General features: G+C 40.3%; 1 protein-coding gene across 3 annotated transcripts in view; it reads left to right on the forward strand.

The window, feature by feature from the left end:
* dnmbp (dynamin binding protein) overlaps positions 1 to 17,656 on the forward strand; it is a 77,105-nt gene extending 59,449 nt beyond the window's left edge. For 2 of the 3 annotated variants that reach the window (XM_034194755.1, XM_034194757.1), the window contains 13 exons: positions 5,260 to 5,468; positions 5,646 to 5,745; positions 7,098 to 7,245; positions 8,068 to 8,085; positions 9,650 to 9,849; positions 9,939 to 10,069; positions 10,164 to 10,268; positions 12,132 to 12,260; positions 12,356 to 12,691; positions 12,840 to 13,037; positions 13,246 to 13,444; positions 15,909 to 16,537; positions 16,629 to 17,656. In XM_034194755.1, coding sequence (XP_034050646.1) covers positions 5,260 to 5,468; positions 5,646 to 5,745; positions 7,098 to 7,245; positions 8,068 to 8,085; positions 9,650 to 9,849; positions 9,939 to 10,069; positions 10,164 to 10,268; positions 12,132 to 12,260; positions 12,356 to 12,691; positions 12,840 to 13,037; positions 13,246 to 13,444; positions 15,909 to 16,537; positions 16,629 to 16,814 — 2,588 coding nt within the window. In that variant the 3' untranslated portion in view covers positions 16,815 to 17,656. The remainder of the gene's footprint in view (positions 1 to 5,259; positions 5,469 to 5,645; positions 5,746 to 7,097; positions 7,246 to 8,067; positions 8,086 to 9,649; positions 9,850 to 9,938; positions 10,070 to 10,163; positions 10,269 to 12,131; positions 12,261 to 12,355; positions 12,692 to 12,839; positions 13,038 to 13,245; positions 13,445 to 15,908; positions 16,538 to 16,628) is intronic. The other variant, XM_034194756.1, reaches the window with a different exon arrangement.
* The last annotated feature ends 1,162 nt before the right edge of the window (positions 17,657 to 18,818 follow it).

Genomic DNA, 18,818 nt, shown 5'->3' on the forward strand with positions numbered 1-18,818 from the left:
GCCAGTGGAACTGCGCTGACGCCTCAGGCTTTCGGTGGATGTGCGCGCCTCAGCGCACATCCATCGGCGCTGAAGCCAAGGGTAACGAGGCTGTAACGAGGGTAAGTCAGAAGTAGGCAGAAAAATAAGTAATGGAGTAAAGTATAGATACCTAAAAAGTGTACTTAAGTACAGTAACGAAGTATTTGTACTTCGTTACTTGACACCTCTGGAATCAAGGCAGCTGATTGAACAACCATTGAACTAAATATAACCTGCACTGTTATCAGCGTGAGGGCTGTATAGCAAAAATGTAAACAAGTGTGTGGGTGAGAGTGAGTTAGATTGTTCCTGCTTAGGTATTGTAGACAGTCAAAACCAGTAAACACTGTAATCTTTGATGCTGCCAACGTAAATGCACATATAACATAGATAAACTGATTCAAATCTAGTGAAACTTGATTGATCAGATCAAACAAAACAGCAACTTAGATTGGCCTATGTAATATCACTGCTGGATGGAGTGCACACTTTCATTTGATGTAATTTAAGCAAGGACCTGCAGGAAGAAACATGATGGCCATTATGTCTCCCAAATGATTGGAGGTGGTGGCCAAGTGGTGAGTGCGCTTGGTTGCAGTGTGGAAGGTTCATACTTCAAACCCCACCCCTGCCTCATTTTTCCATGTAATGTAAAGTTGTGTCAGGAAGGGCATTCAGCATGAAACGTGTTCCAAATCAACATGGCAACCCTGAGTGAAAACAAGGGAGCAGCCAAAGGGACTTACTTTTATGGGAAAGTAAACCAAAATAATAGAACGTGTGATTGATAACAAACCTTTTTTTCTGTACTGAAGATTACTACTCGTGGCAAACAGATCACTGTTCCAAAAAGTTTTGAAACACTCTTTGAAACACTGTTTTGAACATTGTTCTGAAGTCCACGTGAAAAGGAAGACAGTGTGCTTTGCATGGCCACCTGCTGGACAGCTCAGGAATATGCATCCATATCAAATTATGAATTTATCACTTATAGTCCATGAGGATCGTTGGTATCGTTGGAAAGGTGCCTCTAGTTTACAGAAATGGTACTTTTGACCACCAACACTTGATTGTTACCATGGTAATGCCGTTTGTTTAAGACGTGATTTTGGACCCCCTGCGAAGACGGTGGATTTTGCTGAGAACCATTAAGTGTTACTGAAGGTCATTTTTCTCAGGACGTTTTTAAGCCAGGAAGATAGAATTCTCCAGGATTGTTGGTGGAAGCAATATCTCACAATTAGTTCACTTTTATGAATGTAGCTTATATGTGACGTAGGTCAAGGTCAAACTATCAGATGTCACAATTTTTTCACCAAAATGGTTTGAGTTTCGTGGTCTAAACTCAATAAAATATTGTCATTACGCCTCTCTGCTAACAAACAGTGATTTAAATAAGCCAAGTTCAAGTTTCACTTTATTTATCCTTTAAAAGGAAATTTAGAGTGCAGCAGGATGTCCAAAACACATGTACAACAGAGCACCCTCACCAGACGCCCACAGCAATTGTACACACAACACAAGACACTCAACAACAAACACCCCCCCCCCCAAAAAAAAAGACAATGACAAAAGCCAATGAACAATACGCAACTAAAAACTTATCATAAACATGATGTAAAATCATTAAAATATCACCAAAATGTAAAAAGTGGGTCTGAACCTTTCCAGTGATACCAAGATATCTTGGGTCTTTCAGGGGTGCAACCAAAATTAAAAATAAGGTGGGTTGTGGAACTTGGCTTATGGACTATTAAAGGTTACACTCTGGGTGGGGTCAGTATGTGCACAAGCATGTGCCTCACTTACTGTGAAAAATCCTTCAGTGTAACTGAATCAAAAAAAAAAAAAATCACTTTCTGGTGTCATCAGTCACAAGCACTTTTTTCCGGCGTGCAAACAGTAGCACAGGCTGATCGCTCATGTATGTCTGTGCAAAGTAACTGAGACATGAGTGAACTTGGCCAAGGTCTAAAAATTTGAGGATGCCAATTACAAGTCTACCCATGTGTTTTCACCATGTCATCACACTCAGCTGTTGGCACATTCACATCTGTTGTCAATTACAAGTAATGAGGTCATGTGACCCCTTTGTGTTTGTGGGAGGAGCAGCAGTACGTGAAGAGAAGGCATGCAGGCAGGGAGAGAAGAAAGGATGGACTTGAACTTGTGACCTTCTCAGTGTGTGGTGACATTGTAACCGCTCCAGCAGTGTGTTTTTTAAGAGACAGTAGATGCATATTTTTAATTTAAGGAGACTTTGCAAACATCAAAAATCAGATGTTTTGAACAACAATCTTGACAGCTGACAAATTCATCTTTGTTCTGTTGTACGTTGGATTATAACTGCGCTTTGTTTAACTGTGTCCACTCTGTCGGTGCGCATAGCTTATTAATTATACATCACAGAACAAAGAAATGTGGAATTCCTGTGAAGCGGGTCAGGAATCTGCTTCACATGTTCAATATGTTGGAAATGGCTGCATATTTAAACGTGAAGTGGAGCACATAATGTGTGTGTGTGCGTGCAGAGGATTAAATGCAGCATTGTGTTGGGGATCTCTTTGTGTTCCCTGTTTGTATGACTTTTAAAACCCATTAGTGCTCTTTCTCACAGCGGGGAACAGTTCCAGCATCGGCGCTTGGCAGTGTAACGGTGTTGTCTGGTGCGGGGAGATACGGTGCCGGCGATGAGAAAAGCTCCTTTGAGTCCAGTCTTAGCTAAGTCATGTGCAAAGAGGGGGTGATAGATGAGGTCAGGGTGGGAGGGAGACAAAGGGCAGGTGGGAAGGGGATCAAACACACAAGCTTCTTTGTTCACCATATATATAAAGCATGCATTTTGTAGGATTTCTTACATTTTGCAAACAAGTATTTCAATGAACAGTTCACTCTGATCTTTTGTGGAACAGCTTTATGCAAAGTTAGAGATGTTTTGTGTCTTTAAGCAGAGTTGATATCAGTCGGGCAGTGTGTGTGTGTGTGTGTGTGTGTGTGTGTGTGTGTGTGTGTGTGTGTGTGTGTGTGTGTGTGTGTGTGTGTGTGTGTGTGTGTGTGTGTGTGTGTGTGAGAGAGAGAGAGCCCCTGCACGGTGCAGAATGAGGGTAATCAGAGATAACACCAATCTGTTCAAGCAGCAAAGGTGACGTCACCCTCATCAGTCAGCACAGCACCTCAGACCCGTCTGTGGACTCCCACCAAAGTATCACAGCAGCTCTAAATATGTTCATCTATCTCTGCTTTCACTGCTGCGGGACATCTTCCATCACAAATTGCAGTTATGTTCTCGTTGTCTGTTGCTCGTCTGTTCTTCTGTACTTGTCTGGCCCCTGAGAACCTACAGCCCGTAGTTGGTGCCACAGGCCATTGTGCCGGAGACAAAGACCGTGAGTCCACTCCGGTTTTAGATCCATTCATTAAAAGCAGTGGCGCGTAAACTGGGCTCTCCCTCCTGTGATGGCAGAGACGTTCATCAGAAGCTTGGGGAGAAAAAGATGAGGCGGGTGGAAGGAGTATGTTTGGAGGAGACTGGGAAAGTTCTGTCTGTTCTTTTTCACTCATTGGGTAACAACCACCTGTTTCTGTACCCCCCCCCCCTTACATGTGCTTTGTTCATACCAATTTAATGGCCATCCTCAATGATGTTTTGAGTTTGATTAGAGGGCATTTTCACATCAATAATTTTATGTGTGTGTGTGTGTGTGTGTGTGTGTGTGTGTGTGTGTGTGTGTGTGTGTGTGTGTGTGTGTGTGTGTGTGTGTGTGTTGTCACATCAGAAATACTGCATTGATTTTAAATAGAAAATTGTGTCCAGTCATCATTTAAAGGATGATGGAGCAGATTTTTATTCATTTTTGCTGTTGGCAGCACAGTGGCTTAGTGGTTAGCACTGCTGCCTCGTTTGCGTTGGTTCCCTCTGGATGCTCCGGTTTCCTATGTGGCCCTGTGACAGACTGGCATCCCGTCCAGGGTGTACCCTGCCTCACACCGTATGACTGCTGGGATAGGCTCCAAACTAACTGTGCCCCAAACTAATTCCATACACCTGACTTTGATTTTGTTTTTGCAACCATTTAATTCTTGGCACAACTCTGCCACTTCATCACATAGAAGAGATTCTTACACAGTCTAATATAATGCTAAAATATAGAATGCAACTTTATCTAAATTCTGGGTCTTTTAGTGAAGCTTAGGGCTAGTGGACCGCGATCACCTTAGTATCTTTTGTTTTTCTTGTTGCTTAATCCTGAGAAATTATACTGTATATGTTGTCTTTCTGATACCTGATTGTTGTTTTTTTTCTCTCTCTCTCTCTCTCTCTCTCTCTCTCTCTGTTTAAGGTGTGGCTCCATCCAGAGACGGGTGTGGTATCTGTTTCTGAAACCCTCCTGTCCTGTGCACCGGCAACATTTCCTGTATATTTGTTTTGTGAATTGTTTTGTAATTTCTGTCTGTATCGTGGCCCAAGCAGAGGGTCACCTCTTTGAGTCTGGTCTGCTTGAGGTTTCTTCCTCAAATCATCAGAGGGAGTTTTTCCTTTACCACTGTTGCCTGTGTGCTTGCTCTGGGTGTTGGTAAGGTTAGATCTTACTTGTGTGAAGCACCTTGATGCAACTTTGTTGTGATTTGGTTCTATATAAATGAAAATAAATTGAGAAATAGAAATTGAAATTGTAATCAATGAAAGAGTTTGTAGAAAGAATGTGACCTTTTGACCCCTTCTTGCTGAGCAGTGAGAAATTACCTCTACTCACATTTCTTTTAAGAGACAATGCAATAAAATAAACAATATCATACTTTGAAGTTGTTTTTGTGGGATGTTGGGTCAAGTTTTTAAAAATCAATCAACAAAGAAGTTGAAGAAAGTGATGTCTGATTTATCTTGCTTGACATCACATGTATTGTGAATACAGCAATGATGCTTAAACGTGCAGCTCTAGCATGGACCCTGTAAAATCCATTGGATGAAAATATACGTGGCGATAAACAAGTACAGGTCCAACTCGTACAGTTTAATACAATAAATATCATCATCTAGTAAGTCAACAAACTTAAAGGCGCGTACAATAAGATTAAACTGATGACACAGTCCTAATAAGCAACTTTTTTATGTATTTATTTTCTTATGTAATATTCCATAGACCTGTCTGGACACAGTCTTCTGGACCTGATCCTTTGAAACATTCCACTAATCATCTAGTGATGAGACTTAATCTCAGTCCTCTGCTGTCTTTACAGAAATGACTCTCCTAGCATCCCAACCCAAATCCTCTGATTCCACCTCAGTCTCAGACACAACCCCTGGCACGGAGACAGAGGATCCTGAGCTGAGGATGCTAGAGAAGAGGTCAAAGGTCATCGAGGAGCTGCTGCAGACGGAGAAAGACTACATCAAAGATCTGCAGATGTGCGTCAAGGAGATCATCCAGCCGCTGCAGCACAAACAGGTGAGATGTTGGAGACAAAGGCCGGAAGATCTGTCTGATTTTTGATCTTCAAGACAAACTGGACAAATCTGCATGTTTGCCAACTCCAACTGTTTTTTACAATTTTAAAAGACAGACAAAGAGAAGGATGAAACCTTTGTTCTTGTGAGCTCTTTGAACACTTGCCCTGTCCTAAAGGTGCAGAATGTGGATTTTGATGGACTCTTCGGCAACATCAACTCTGTGATTGATCTGTCACAGCGCCTGTTCAAAAGTCTCCAGGACACAGACTCTATTGGTAAGGAGCCACATCTTTAGACACATACATCATTAAACTTTTAATGTACTCTCAACACAATCAGACTTTTTAAAATCACACTGTTTTTCTCTGCAATTTTTGTTGCTTTAAAGTTTTAACCATAAGCAGACTGAACCAGTTTTCTTGAAAATTTTACACACGTTCAAAACTCACCACAAGAAAATCAACAAGATATTGATATGATGATGATGATGATGATTGTGGTTATTATTGCTGAAAATTCTTTACCATTGAGAAATTGGGCCATTTTTGTCAGTTGAACTTTTGACTCTCCTCATGAAATTCAATAAAAAACATTTACCCACTCCTGTCAGAGAAGCTGTATGGAAGAGGTTTCTTTTTGTACAGAAATCTATATTTCCTTCAGTTTCACAGTAATTGTGCTATTGTGATGTTACAAATGCAGTTTAAAAGAAACACTTCTCTGAAGTTTAATCAGTGGGTATGTGGCTCTACCAACCAAGCCACGCTCATCTAAAGCCAACCAGGACTTGAAAAATAAGTGTAAATCTCACTTGGCAAAACCGAGGTGCAACTGCCAAACTTAGATTTCTTGGTGCAAATAAGAACCAGGTATCTATGAACTGAAGAGCTGGTGGTTTAGATCCTGTTTGTGTATATGAACATCTTTCATCAGTAAAAAAAGGAGGTGAGAAATGTGATGCCTCACATTCAGAGAGTCTGTTTTAAGGTGAAAAACCACAATGAAGAAGTTAGATTTTGGACAGTTTTGAAGCAGACTTTACAAATGACAAGTGTAACATTAGCTTCCAAAAACCAGAGAATATATCCACTTAAATTTACTTCAAATTTCTGTGTGCAAATTGTGGCCAAGCACTTTTTTTTTAAAAGTATACACTCCTTTTTTTCCACTGCAGTGATAAATAGACTGCATTTATATAGTGCTTTTCCATCTGAATCAGAAACTCAAAGCGCTTTACAATGATGCCTCACATTCACCCATTCACACACATGTCAATGTCAGGGTGCTGCCATGCAAGGTGCTGACTATGCACCAGGAGCAATTTTGGGATTAAGGACCTTTCCCAAAGGGTCCTTAGCAGCCTGACTGGGGTTTGAACCAAGGATCCTCTGGTCTCAAGCCCAAAACTTAATCACTAGACCATCACTTCCTCAGTGCAAAGGTCAAATTGCTGATTGCAGATCTCTAATTGCACATTGAAAACTGCCAGTTATCATCTGAAGCAATGTTTGAAGAGGCGAGAGAAATCTTTCCTTAAATGTGTACCAATTTGAGTATTTACGCAGAAGGTTTTATGTCTTGTTCTGTGAAGACTAACGATTCATGCTCCTGTTCTCTGTCCTCTCAGGAAAAGTGTTTTTAGGCTTCAAAGGCGAGCTGGAGGAGGTCTACAAGATCTACTGCCAGAACCATGACGATGCCATTTCTCTACTGGAGAGCTACGAGAAAGACGAAAACATCCAGTCCCATGTGCTGGAATGTCTGGAGAGACTGAGGTGAGTCAATTTGACAAGGGAGAAAGACTCTCAAAATCATCGTCTGTGGGTTTTATCATTTTCCATGAGTGTTAAAGCTTGGGAACAAAAATTAGTGTGGATTATTTACCATTTGTTGAGTTGTATTAGTAAAAAACTAAGTGAAACTATGCTGGCACACTTTGGTCTCTGGTTTAAGTAGATTTAATAACCCATCTCCTGTTCTGTAGATATTTTCAAGCACTGTGGCGGAACAACGCATCCCTTTACCTCATTCACATGGATGTTATTTATGATCGGTTTCGTCTCACACTTTTGAAATGAGATGTTTGTTGTTAGACAGGTGTGTCACCAACACACCCTTGCATCATAGAAATGTCATGTCCAGTAAAGCTGCCTTCATGTTCCTCACGCTGTGCACGCTCCATGTCTTTGCTTTTATGAAGTAATGTGGAGCAGTTCAAGAATGTGCCCGACCCCGTTTCACCTGTCGGGTTTCACCGGCGGTGATTCACTGGTGCTGTGTTTAAACACTCCCATTGTATCTTATCATCAGGAAATTGTGCTAAAAAGATAAACACCCAACTAAAGGAAGCTTTACAGAAAAGAAGGGCGCTGGTTCTAAAAAGAGCTCCCCATAAATATCGGGAATGAATAGGGTCGCTGATGTCTTTGAGCCGCCCCCAATCTTTAAAAAAAAAGGTTGTTGTAAAGCTTGTGGTTTTAGCTAATAAACTACAACATTTTACATTTGCCAAAAAACTATGCATTGATTCACAGTTGTCTTAAGATGTAGGCTTACAAATCCTCTTTTGTGTTATTTTTCTGTCCTTCATTCAACAGGGCTATGTACCGAGAGTGGTAAGTTTTGATAACCAGCGTAATTGTGATTTCCAGCATGAGAATCATCCTGACCGCATGCTTTTTGCTCACTAACACTGCAGGAATGGCCTCTGTGTGTGTGTGCTCAAGTGTTGATGTGACCGCTGAAACGACAGCACGTTCCACATCTGTGCTGCCACACGAGGCCATTTTACTTTTCCAGATTGAGATGGGCTCCAAATTCAGTCATATTTTCGTGTTTACATGTACATTAGGCACGGGCCAGTGTGATCAGCTCAGACAAAGATACCGTGATAGATGATATACAGCGTTACTTCATATTTCAGCGTTGATGCACACATTCTTTCTCTCATCAACAATTTGCAACACTGATTAAAACCATTCTTCTTTATTTATTTTGTGCTTATGATTACTCAGATTTATGAGCGAACCTGCTGACGTTTGCAATTAATTCACAGCAAATTATCACAGAGCAGCACATTATTTAACTGTCTCTCCATCGGCTGGCAGGTTAGAGGAGTCTTCCTTGAGTTAAAATTTGTTGCATTTTGTTAAACACCTTGCTGACTCGTAAGTTTTACTGTCAATTCAGCCTCAAGTGAGTTACTTAAAAAGCGATCTTGCTAATTAGCTGTGGTACCTGCCTTGTTAATGAGGCAATAGTATTTATTTCACAAATATAGCAACTCCTAGCATCACTCGAAGAAGATAATTGTAAAGTAATGTCACTTTCATTCAGCTTAGAGAGATGTATGCGGTGCAACATTTGACATCTGTTGACAGTCACTCTTCAAAAACACATTTGATAACCAAAATAACACACAGTCCTTTGGCCACGATATGTAGTTTTGAGCTCAGTCACAAACATCATCACTTGAAACTAGTAATTGGCCCATGCCTAATGACCATACATTAAAGAAAGTAAATATTCAGTAGTTATTCACTTTCCTCCTGACCTACTTCTATGGACAAGTGAAGTTGAATCATAATGCCATCTTACAAACTTGAACAAAAAATCACATCTATCTGATTATTGTGTTTGTAATTTATAGTTGTTTTCTTTTTGTAAAAAAAAAAAAAAAAAAAAGGTTTATTCATTTCTGATTTGCAAGCTTTAAGGTTGGAAATGGTTTGATAAGACATTACAGATCCTCCTCTGACACCATAAAACATGGGGCACTTGATTTTTCATCGACATGAAAAAAATGTGCATATTCACATGTTTTACTGGTTAGAAACAAGCTTGAATAGCAAATCAGAAATTAACAATCCTTATTATATGTTAATCACAAGATTTAATCTCTGATTCAGATTTACTAAGCTGCTTGTCTGCTAGATTGCATCAAACTAAGCAGATCAGTTTTGCTTTGTATTTTGTGCCTTTTGTGTTCTTTTGTGGCTCCCAAACTTTTATGTGTGGTTGTGTGTTTCCCCCCTGTGACGGCGGTTACCTATTAAGATCATGCAGTCCACGTGTGGAACATGAGCATGTCTGTGACTGTGCTGAAGACACCGGAAATCTCTCTGTTTGCCATGATTGTCTTTATCTTTCACGAGCGCCCCCTGCTGTTGTTTTTTACAGGGGAAAAACCAATTACATCAACCTTGGCTCCTTCTTGATCAAGCCGGTGCAGCGGGTGATGCGTTATCCACTACTGCTGATGGAACTTCTAGGGGCCACGCCGGAAAACCATCATGACCGGCTGCACCTGACTGAAGCTCTGCAGGCCATCAAGGAGATCAACGTGAACATCAACGAATACAAGCGAAGGAAGGACCTTGGTAATAGCAGTTGTTGAAAACTGGTCCTGTTCTGTGTGAAATGTTCAAGTGAGAGGTTTCAGCGTTGGGTTTCCCTCTGCTGTTGGCAGTGATGAAGTACAGGAAGGGCGACGAGGACACCTTCATCGACAAGATTTCTAAGCTGAGCATGCACTCCATCATCAAAAAATCTAACCGAGTCAGCAGCCACCTCAAGCACCTCACAGGAATTTCACCTCAGGTGCGTAAGGAGTATCGACCGTGCTGTTTATTCAGTGTGTAAATGAAAACATTTTGGTTCTGATCCCTGTTTGCAACTTTTATCTTTTTATCAGATTAAAGATGAGGTGTTTGATGAAGCTGAAAAGAAGTTTAGGCTGCAGGAGAGACTTATAAAGTCATTTATCAGGGACATTTCCCTGTATCTTCAACATATCAGGGTAAGAACACAGCAATATGACATTTACAAAAATAAAATTAAAAACATTCAAACAAACCAGCAGCTCTGAGATTTTCACCATAAAAGAGCTTGAAATTATAGTAACAAATGTGACAGATTCACTAATTATACTATTTGTTTAAAATGTAATATTTCAGTTAATAAATAAAACTTAATAAACTAGTACTGTGATGGCTCATATTTTAAATGTACAGTATAATGCAAATGTCATGCTAATAAAAATGTTTTTAAAATGCCTAAATGTTGCTATTCCAACAAAACCAAATGTAAATGTTTTCTATTTTATTAAATAAATGAATGAACTTCTAAATCTCCTTTTAAATAAATGTAAAAAACTTTGTAGATGCACTGGCCTGTACAAAGATGGCAGATTGTTGCACACTAATACACTGACTATAAATACACCCCATTTTATAAATCGGTGGTATTATAAATGTCACAAAACTGACTCAAAGTAAATGTCTTTTTAAAGGGGAAGTGGTTACAAATTTTACTTATTTTAATTTATAAATATTGGGTATTTAGTAGGTTTTCATTTTTCTAAAGGTCTTTGGAAAACTACTGTAATATAAAATAATTATCATATACCTATAAATGATACATCAATATGATTGGATAAAACACTAAAGAATAAATAGCAGTACACCCTTTTCGCGGACGGGTAATATTTTTCATACCACCCGAGTAATCAGCCAATCAGGTGTCACAATATGGTGTAGCAATATGGTGTATGGTTTTCTTCAGGGTGTATAAAGCCATATTCATTGGCGCACAACTTGATAACTGATAATATTAACTTTTTAGCTATCCATACTGAAGTCCTTTAGATAAACATTGGTCCTAAATATTTTTATGTATTCGAACACATTAATGTTAACTAGCATGTTGCCCGTGGGGATCCACGGGTTTTAGATTGGGTAGTGTTTATAAAATAGGTAGCTGACATCTTCCAACGGTGGTAATAAATTATGCTAAGTTTCTATAATGAGTTAAAATGGTGTGTGAGTCCAGAATGTTTTTAGAACCTTAGACCTTAGACATCAACAGTCTTTAGAAAAAGAATGCAACCCTTTTATTTCCTGTTAATTACATAATTTTTTTTTATGTTAATTTGCTGACTTAATGTATTTATAAATTGTTTAGGTTCTTGTTATCATATACACACTATTATTAAGGCCATCATCGTTATTATTATTATTATTATCATCATCATCATTACTTCTATTTTGTCATTTGATTTTTTATTTTATTTTATTTTAAATGGACCACAGTAGAAATAAGTGTTTTTACTTTCTTGTGACCAAGCACTTGTTTTTTTTTTATTATTATTTTAAATAAATTATGTCCATGTATTTTTAACTTATTTACTGTTATATTATGTACGTACTTACATTGAAGTTAATCATGCACGCACACTTTTAATATAAAGATGATATACCGCCCCCTGTTGGAATGGTGTGTGAGTCCAGAATGTAATTCGCAACATCCATTGTTCAGTGTTGTTACCTAATATCCGTAGTTCCTCCAAAAATATTAGTCCTATCAACGTTACGTTTTGGCGGCGTTCATCCCTGACCCAAAATACATAAGCATACTATACGGCAAATGTCAGTTCTCCCCAGTTTGTCCGTGATCAAAGTTATACGCAGGCACACACGCATGTAGAGCTTTTTGTCTTTTCTGCATTCTGCCACAAACAGGTGCTGAAGGAAAAAGATGATGTTGTATTTAACTTTTTTTCCTATGACATATATAACATGCATTCCATCATTGTAATTGTTTTATTGTTTTGTAATAAAGTGTCTGTGGAGCACTTTAATTTCATCTCAGGCTATCTCTTTAGGAATCTGCATCAGTGAAGGTTCTGGCAGCCATCAGTTTTGGTGACATCTACACAGACCGCAGCATCTTGGATGCTGAGCATTTCCAGAGAGCTCATCGCTGCATCAGCGACAAACAGTTCACAGAGTTTGTACGTCCTCACTCACAACACATTCTATAACATAAAAATTTGACTGTGTTTTTTACATACGCCTCATTGCGAATGTTTGCACTCTTCTTATGTAGAAGGAGCGCACAGAGGCGTTAGTCATCAACCCGCTCACCCAGCTCCTCCTTATGTTTGCTGGGCCCCACAAACTCATTCAGAAGCGCTTCGACAAGCTGCTGGACTACGACAATTGCAAGGAGCGGGCCGATCGCCTGAAGGACCGCCGTGTGCAGGACGAGCTGCAGGTGGCGCGCAACAACTATGAGGCGCTCAACGCCCAACTTGTGGATGAGCTTCCCAAGTTCCACTATGCTGCAGAGGAGTTGTTCACAGGTTGCGTGAGGGCATTTGCTCAAGTCCAGAAGGACTTCATGAAGCGGACGCTGGGCGAGCTAAAGCCCCTCCTGCAAGCTGTAAGTGTGCCTTGTGCTGCTGGAGTCTGAGTGACTAAAATCTAACAGTCTTTCCACCTAATTCATGAAGAAAAATTTGGCATAAACAATTCACATCTCCATTCTTTTGATTAAGACAATACATTTTTTTTTTTGTCCCTATTTCCAGTTTTCTGGGAGAATCAACACTGAGGGCAATCTGATTGCACAGTTTCAAGAAGAATATGGTCGAGTTCTCCAACTTCTACAAAGTTTCAGCTTCTGTCCAGAAAACCTGCCACCTCCCACCCCTGCACGAAAAGCCTTCGATAAGAAACCTCTGGAGAAACAGACATCGAAAAAACAACTGCAAGGACCTGTGAGTCAAGTGAGGAAAGAAAATCCGGATTCATATTTATTGCTAAATGTCTCTCTATCAAGGTTCATGAACTACAATCCATATATTTTACAATAATCCTTCTAACACACAAAATCAGCAGCCAGTACAGCTGAAAACTTCCTTAGAGGAGATAATAATATACGTATTGTATAACGGGCCCTGTCTAACATCAGTCTTGTACTTTTGTCATTTTCAGCCCAACTGTGTCTTGCAGACAGAAGAGCACCGTACAGGACTTCTGGCACGTTACAGCCCAGACAAACTTTTTCAGGCTGAGAGAAACTTTAATGCAGCACAGGATTTGGATGTTTCTATACTTGAGGGCGATATTGTCGGTGTTATCAAGCAACAGGACCCCATGGGGAGCAACAATCGCTGGTTAATTGACAATGGTGGTAAGTACTCTGCAAGATTTAAGTCTTGAAGGAAAGCAATATGTTAACCAGGTTTATGTCTTGCTCCTGAGACACTAAGGGCCCTTTCCTCCACCAACTACAGAACGTGATGATACAACACAACTGCCATTGCTAGTTTCCACCTGACGCAGTTGTCATTTTCCTTCAGTATCAGAAGTGCTTGCACTCAGGTGTGAGTCCATCGGTATGTTTGTCTTAAAATGACGTGGTCAGCCACAAAGCTGAATTTCTGTTTGTGTTTGTATTTGTCCAACAAAGGTCCTTTTCCCACCTGCAAAATGAGTTCCTTGTCAGCTGTTGTCTGCCAGGTCCATCAAAAAGTTTTGTGCATGCTCAAAACTTTAAGTGGCCATCAGGCAGAGAGCTTTTCTGCTGTCTGGACATTTATTGTTTTGTCCTCTGCTTGTCATTTACTTTTAAAATACTTCTGAGTTTATATCCTATGACTGTCTGATACTTCAGACTGGTCTTCTGATTAGCCAAAGCTCCAGGGTGTGAATTCAGCATGAGAGGTGAGAGGACCTGACACAGAAACATGTCGCTGTTCCAGGTCAGACTTGAAGTAAAAGACTGTGGCTTTTAGTCTTTTTTTTAATCTGGACCTCAGAGTGTCCGGCAGATTTTCTTGGTGAGACAGTGTCACAGAGTTGTTTGATGTCCTCGCTGTGGCAGCTGCACTGAACAATGGCACAGTGAAAAATATGAGGTCATGAACCCAGAGGAAAATGGATTCTGTCCACATGCTTTCGGACCACGGCGCTCAGACCCGGCTTCCCCAGCATGCATATATATCTCGAAACCCTTAAAATCGTTCTGCAGAGTGGAGGTCTTTGTGTTGCCAGTGGAAATGAGACATCATCTGTCCATCAGTTCCCCAAATCCATGGGAGACCAATGGATTATGAGATTTTGCCAACAGACAAAATATTAAGTATATAATTAATCCATTTGCTCTATTCATCACAGTGTTACACAGGCTTAAAACAGTGCAGAGTGTACAGTAATCACAAACTAACAACAAAAACAAATAACTCATGGAAAGAATGCTTTAAAAAACTGAGGTTTGTGCCATATTTTCATGTCACTTTTCTCCCTCCCTGCAGCTGGAGCTGTCACATCGCACCACGACCACATTGCCTTATCGCATTATCAGTGTACAACCACAGTTCGTCACAGCCGCATCTCCTTGCCTCTATTGATGATAATTACAAAATGTTTTCCATCATTTGAAGCTTATGTGACACAGTATCTTACTGAGATTAATAACGATAAAAAGCAAGACCTCAAATATTTTGCATTATGGTAAAACATTCCAATTTTTGAAATATCATACATAAAAACAAATAGGTAAAATAGAAATTCACTCAAAAGTGGGATGTTATACACAACGGTAAAAAAAACAACAAAAAACTATGGCTGTGATGTGGTTGTCGTGATATGGGTGTGATGCATAGTGGCGGGGGTGATGCAACAGTGAGGGGACGCGTCCAGTTACCCTGTGGACAAACAGGGAAGGATTCACTTTGAGTCACTGAGATGCATAACAACTCGTGTTTGATACAAAAATATAAACATTAATCACACACTCCAACCTGACAACAGACAAAGAAAGATCACTCCACCTATGTCACAGCTCATAAACAGAACATGACTGTTAAACACAGACAAACACTTCTTATTCATTCATTCATTTTCTATACCCACATACTCCAATTAAGGGTCACATGGGCTGGAGCATATCCCAGTGGTCATAGTGTGCGAGGTGGGGTTCACCCTGAACAGGATGCCGGTCTGTCGCAGGGCTACATATAGACAGACAAGGTTTCCATTTCACCTGATCTGCTTGTCTTTAGAAGTGGGAGCAAGTCAGAGCACCCGTAACCCATGCAAACATGGGGAGAACATGAAAACTCTACACAGAAAGACCCAGCTTGGAAGCAGTCCCATGAACCTGTTGCTGTGAGTAAATAGTGATAACCACTAAGCCACAGTGCTGCACAAATTACAAATAGTTCTTAACTTACTTAAATGAGTACTGAACGCAACAGTTCCATCTTCACACAGCGATGTGATGTGCTGAAGAATGCGATGGTCACATTGGTATTAATCAGACTGTTGCAGCATCTTCCAGCATTATGTCTTTTTTGCTAGCCGATTCTCACCCTGTTTAGTCAGATCTGTTTCTTCCACTTGCATCTACTTAATACCCTTTCCAAAATGCACATGAATAATGAACTGGATAAAACCGACCCCTTTCCTGTGCTTTGCTCACTATTGCGCTCACTGAAGGACAATGACAAGGACTTGGACATGCCCCAAATGGATTTGAATTCTCTGTTTAGGCCCATAGTCTCTCACTGAACATCAAAACCACTTTATTTGGCAGGATTTTTTTTCATGCATGTAGCATTCTTCCATTTTTCTCTTCTTTTTTGTTGTTGCAGTCACCAAGGGCTTTGTGTACAGCTCCTTTCTCAAACCCTACAACCCCCGCAGGAGCCAGTCGGACATGTCCATTGAGAGTCAGTCCTCTAATGAATCAGGCTACGGTGGCTCCTCTCCCATTTTTTCCCGCCAAAACAGCAACAGCACATTGACCTTTAACCAGGAAACAGCTACAGTCAGCTTTTCCACAGCGCAACCCCAAACTCTTTCATCGCCTCATCCTTCGCTGGACTCTGCCTCTTCTCGTAGGAGTCACCACAAAGATGCCCCCATGAACTCCTCGCCCAGGAATACCTCAAACCGTAGGGAGTTTACAGAGCAAACGCATCACATTTCTCCCGCTGCCAGAAACACTGAGCACTCCTACCAGCAGTCACGCACGCAAAGAGATCAGCACAATACCAGTCGAGTAACTCCGAGCTGGCACAAAGAGACGCCAGACCTCTCCGAAACAGACTCTTCACACAGACACAGTTCCTCCCAGCGTTCTGATAAACACTCAGATAAAACGCACTCTTCATACCAGGGGCAACATGGAGATGGTAGTGGCCAGAAGAAGTCTGCTTACTCCCGAGATGATGATATCGAGCAAGAACCGGAAGAGGAGAGCGAAAAAGATGGCCATCAGGTGAGATTTAATTACCCGCTTTAAACAAATCAGTTTACATCCCAAATATGTAAAGCCTGAAAATAAATGGAATCAAATTATTTTCTTCCAGATATACTATGCCCTCTACTCCTTCAGTGCACGTTGCACTAATGAATTGAGCATCTCCGCCAACCAGCAGCTCCGAATACTGGAGTTCCAGGATATGAACGGCAACAGTGAATGGTGGCTGGGCGAGGTGGGCGGCCGGCGAGGCTACGTGCCTTCCAACTACATCCGCAAATCTGAATATACTTGAAAGTGTTCCATCAGGTGGAAGAACACGTGAGACTCCACTTCCTCCTCAGCGGGGTGAACGCTGCGAGCACAGACAGAACAAATGGACAAAAGCTGGACGCCACGACCTAAATGTGATCCATCGTCATGGACACTGATGAGGATGAACTAATGCTGCTGACTCCGCCTCTAAGCTTTGGCATCGTGTATATTTATAGACGTTTTGTATTATTTTTACCCTGTGGGAAGCTGCTCACTGTGGTTTCCAGTGAGAAATGTGTGAATTGCATTATTTCACAATAATCATGTCTGATGAAAGTAAGTAGTAAGCGTCTTAAAGCTCAGACCGGATTGAGACGGACAAACAGTGTGGTATTGGTGTTTCCTGCAGTCGGTGTATTACACCACTAGAATAAACTGCTTTAATATTAGCTGCAGTTACACAACACTGTTCAGAGGGTGGAGCACTTAGAGAGAGATGAGATTGAAGTGCCTTTGAAGTTATCAGCGACCTTTGAGTTTGGAATGTTGTATGAAAATGCCTGAATTCAAACTGAGAACAAATCAAAGTGAGATACAAAACTTTACAGTTTGCAGTTTAAAAACTTGCCCATTGACAGCAACTTGTACCTTTTATCCTTCCTTTTTTTGTTTTTTTGTTTTTTTTAATAGGCTGTACACAAACAGTTGCCCTTTCACCTCGAAGAGGAGGTAAAAAAGCAGAGGCAGCTTGTGATTGGATCATTCTGCACACTCCCCGTGTATATGGTGTATAAAGTGCTTTATATTGAGAATATGTTGTTGCATCCACTGTAAAGTGATCACTGTTTGAATAAAAAAATACAGCTCAGCTGACAAATCACATTATTGGAAAGATTTCTTCTGCATCCTTAATAAACACTCATTTAGGGTCAGATACTACAGTACTCGGCTATCAACACGAATTAAGCCCAACGATAGTGGCAGGTGAGAGATTTCTAGTCTTTTGTTTGTTTTTTGTTTTTCCATGCAATTAATCAGTTCATCACAAAGACCTTTCTGGATCAGAGGCGTGGTCAGGACCTTACCAACACCATTAACTAACCACTTAGCATGTGACACTGTTATAAATCATTACTGCACTAATCAAATTCGCTTTTTTCCAGAGTGAAAGGATTAACCCCCAAAACATCTAGAAATGGAGCCTCGGTTGAAAAATGTGAAACTTATCCTTTAGATTTTCTTCAACTTCTCTCAATTTGATTGAAATGTGTTCATGTATTTTTGAGATATCCTGCTGACAAACAAGCTACTGAGGCAATAAAACCATTAGTTCCTTGTCAGTGGTAATAGTGTCACAAAAAAAGGCACCTGAGACTGAAAATATTTTTTCTTATATACTTGGCGCTAAAACTGATGAGTTGTATCCTTCACAAATTGATCATAGGTCAAAAAGGGTAAATTACATTGTGCTAAATCAATATAGGACACTAATGATTAAGAGGTGGGGGGCGTTTTTGTATGTCTTCATCTTTGCAGGTCGATTATTTAAGACCGAACAAACACGCAAACCGCAGACTTACATTTATTCCATCATGGCTTTCATCACTGTGATCCACTTAAAACATTGTGCTCTCCTTCTGCTTGGATACAGCTTTTCTGTAAGTATCAAAGTTTGAATAGAACACAGGATAAACTATGAGAAATAGAATTATTTGGAGAAAAATTGGTTGCTAACAATAGTATGTTAGTTTATCAAATCACAAATATGCTTGGTCTTTTAATTTCCACCTGCTTGTGTTTTTACATCCTCACATGTAGTCCTTTGTTTTTTAAACCACTCATTGAAATAATATATAGAGATGTCCTCAATAACTGAGTGACTGTGCACAAACGAGGGTAGTGAGGAAAGCCACTAACTTTCAGTGGTTGTGATTAACAAGACCGTGCATACAAGAACTTTTGCCCATTGCTTCAGCAGTTGCAGCATTACGGTGGAATGGGACGTAAATATTATTTAAGCAATGTTATGCACGTACTGATGTTG

This window comes from Thalassophryne amazonica, chromosome 18 (assembly GCF_902500255.1).
Source record: "Thalassophryne amazonica chromosome 18, fThaAma1.1, whole genome shotgun sequence".
Classification (NCBI taxonomy): Eukaryota; Metazoa; Chordata; class Actinopteri; order Batrachoidiformes; family Batrachoididae; genus Thalassophryne; species Thalassophryne amazonica.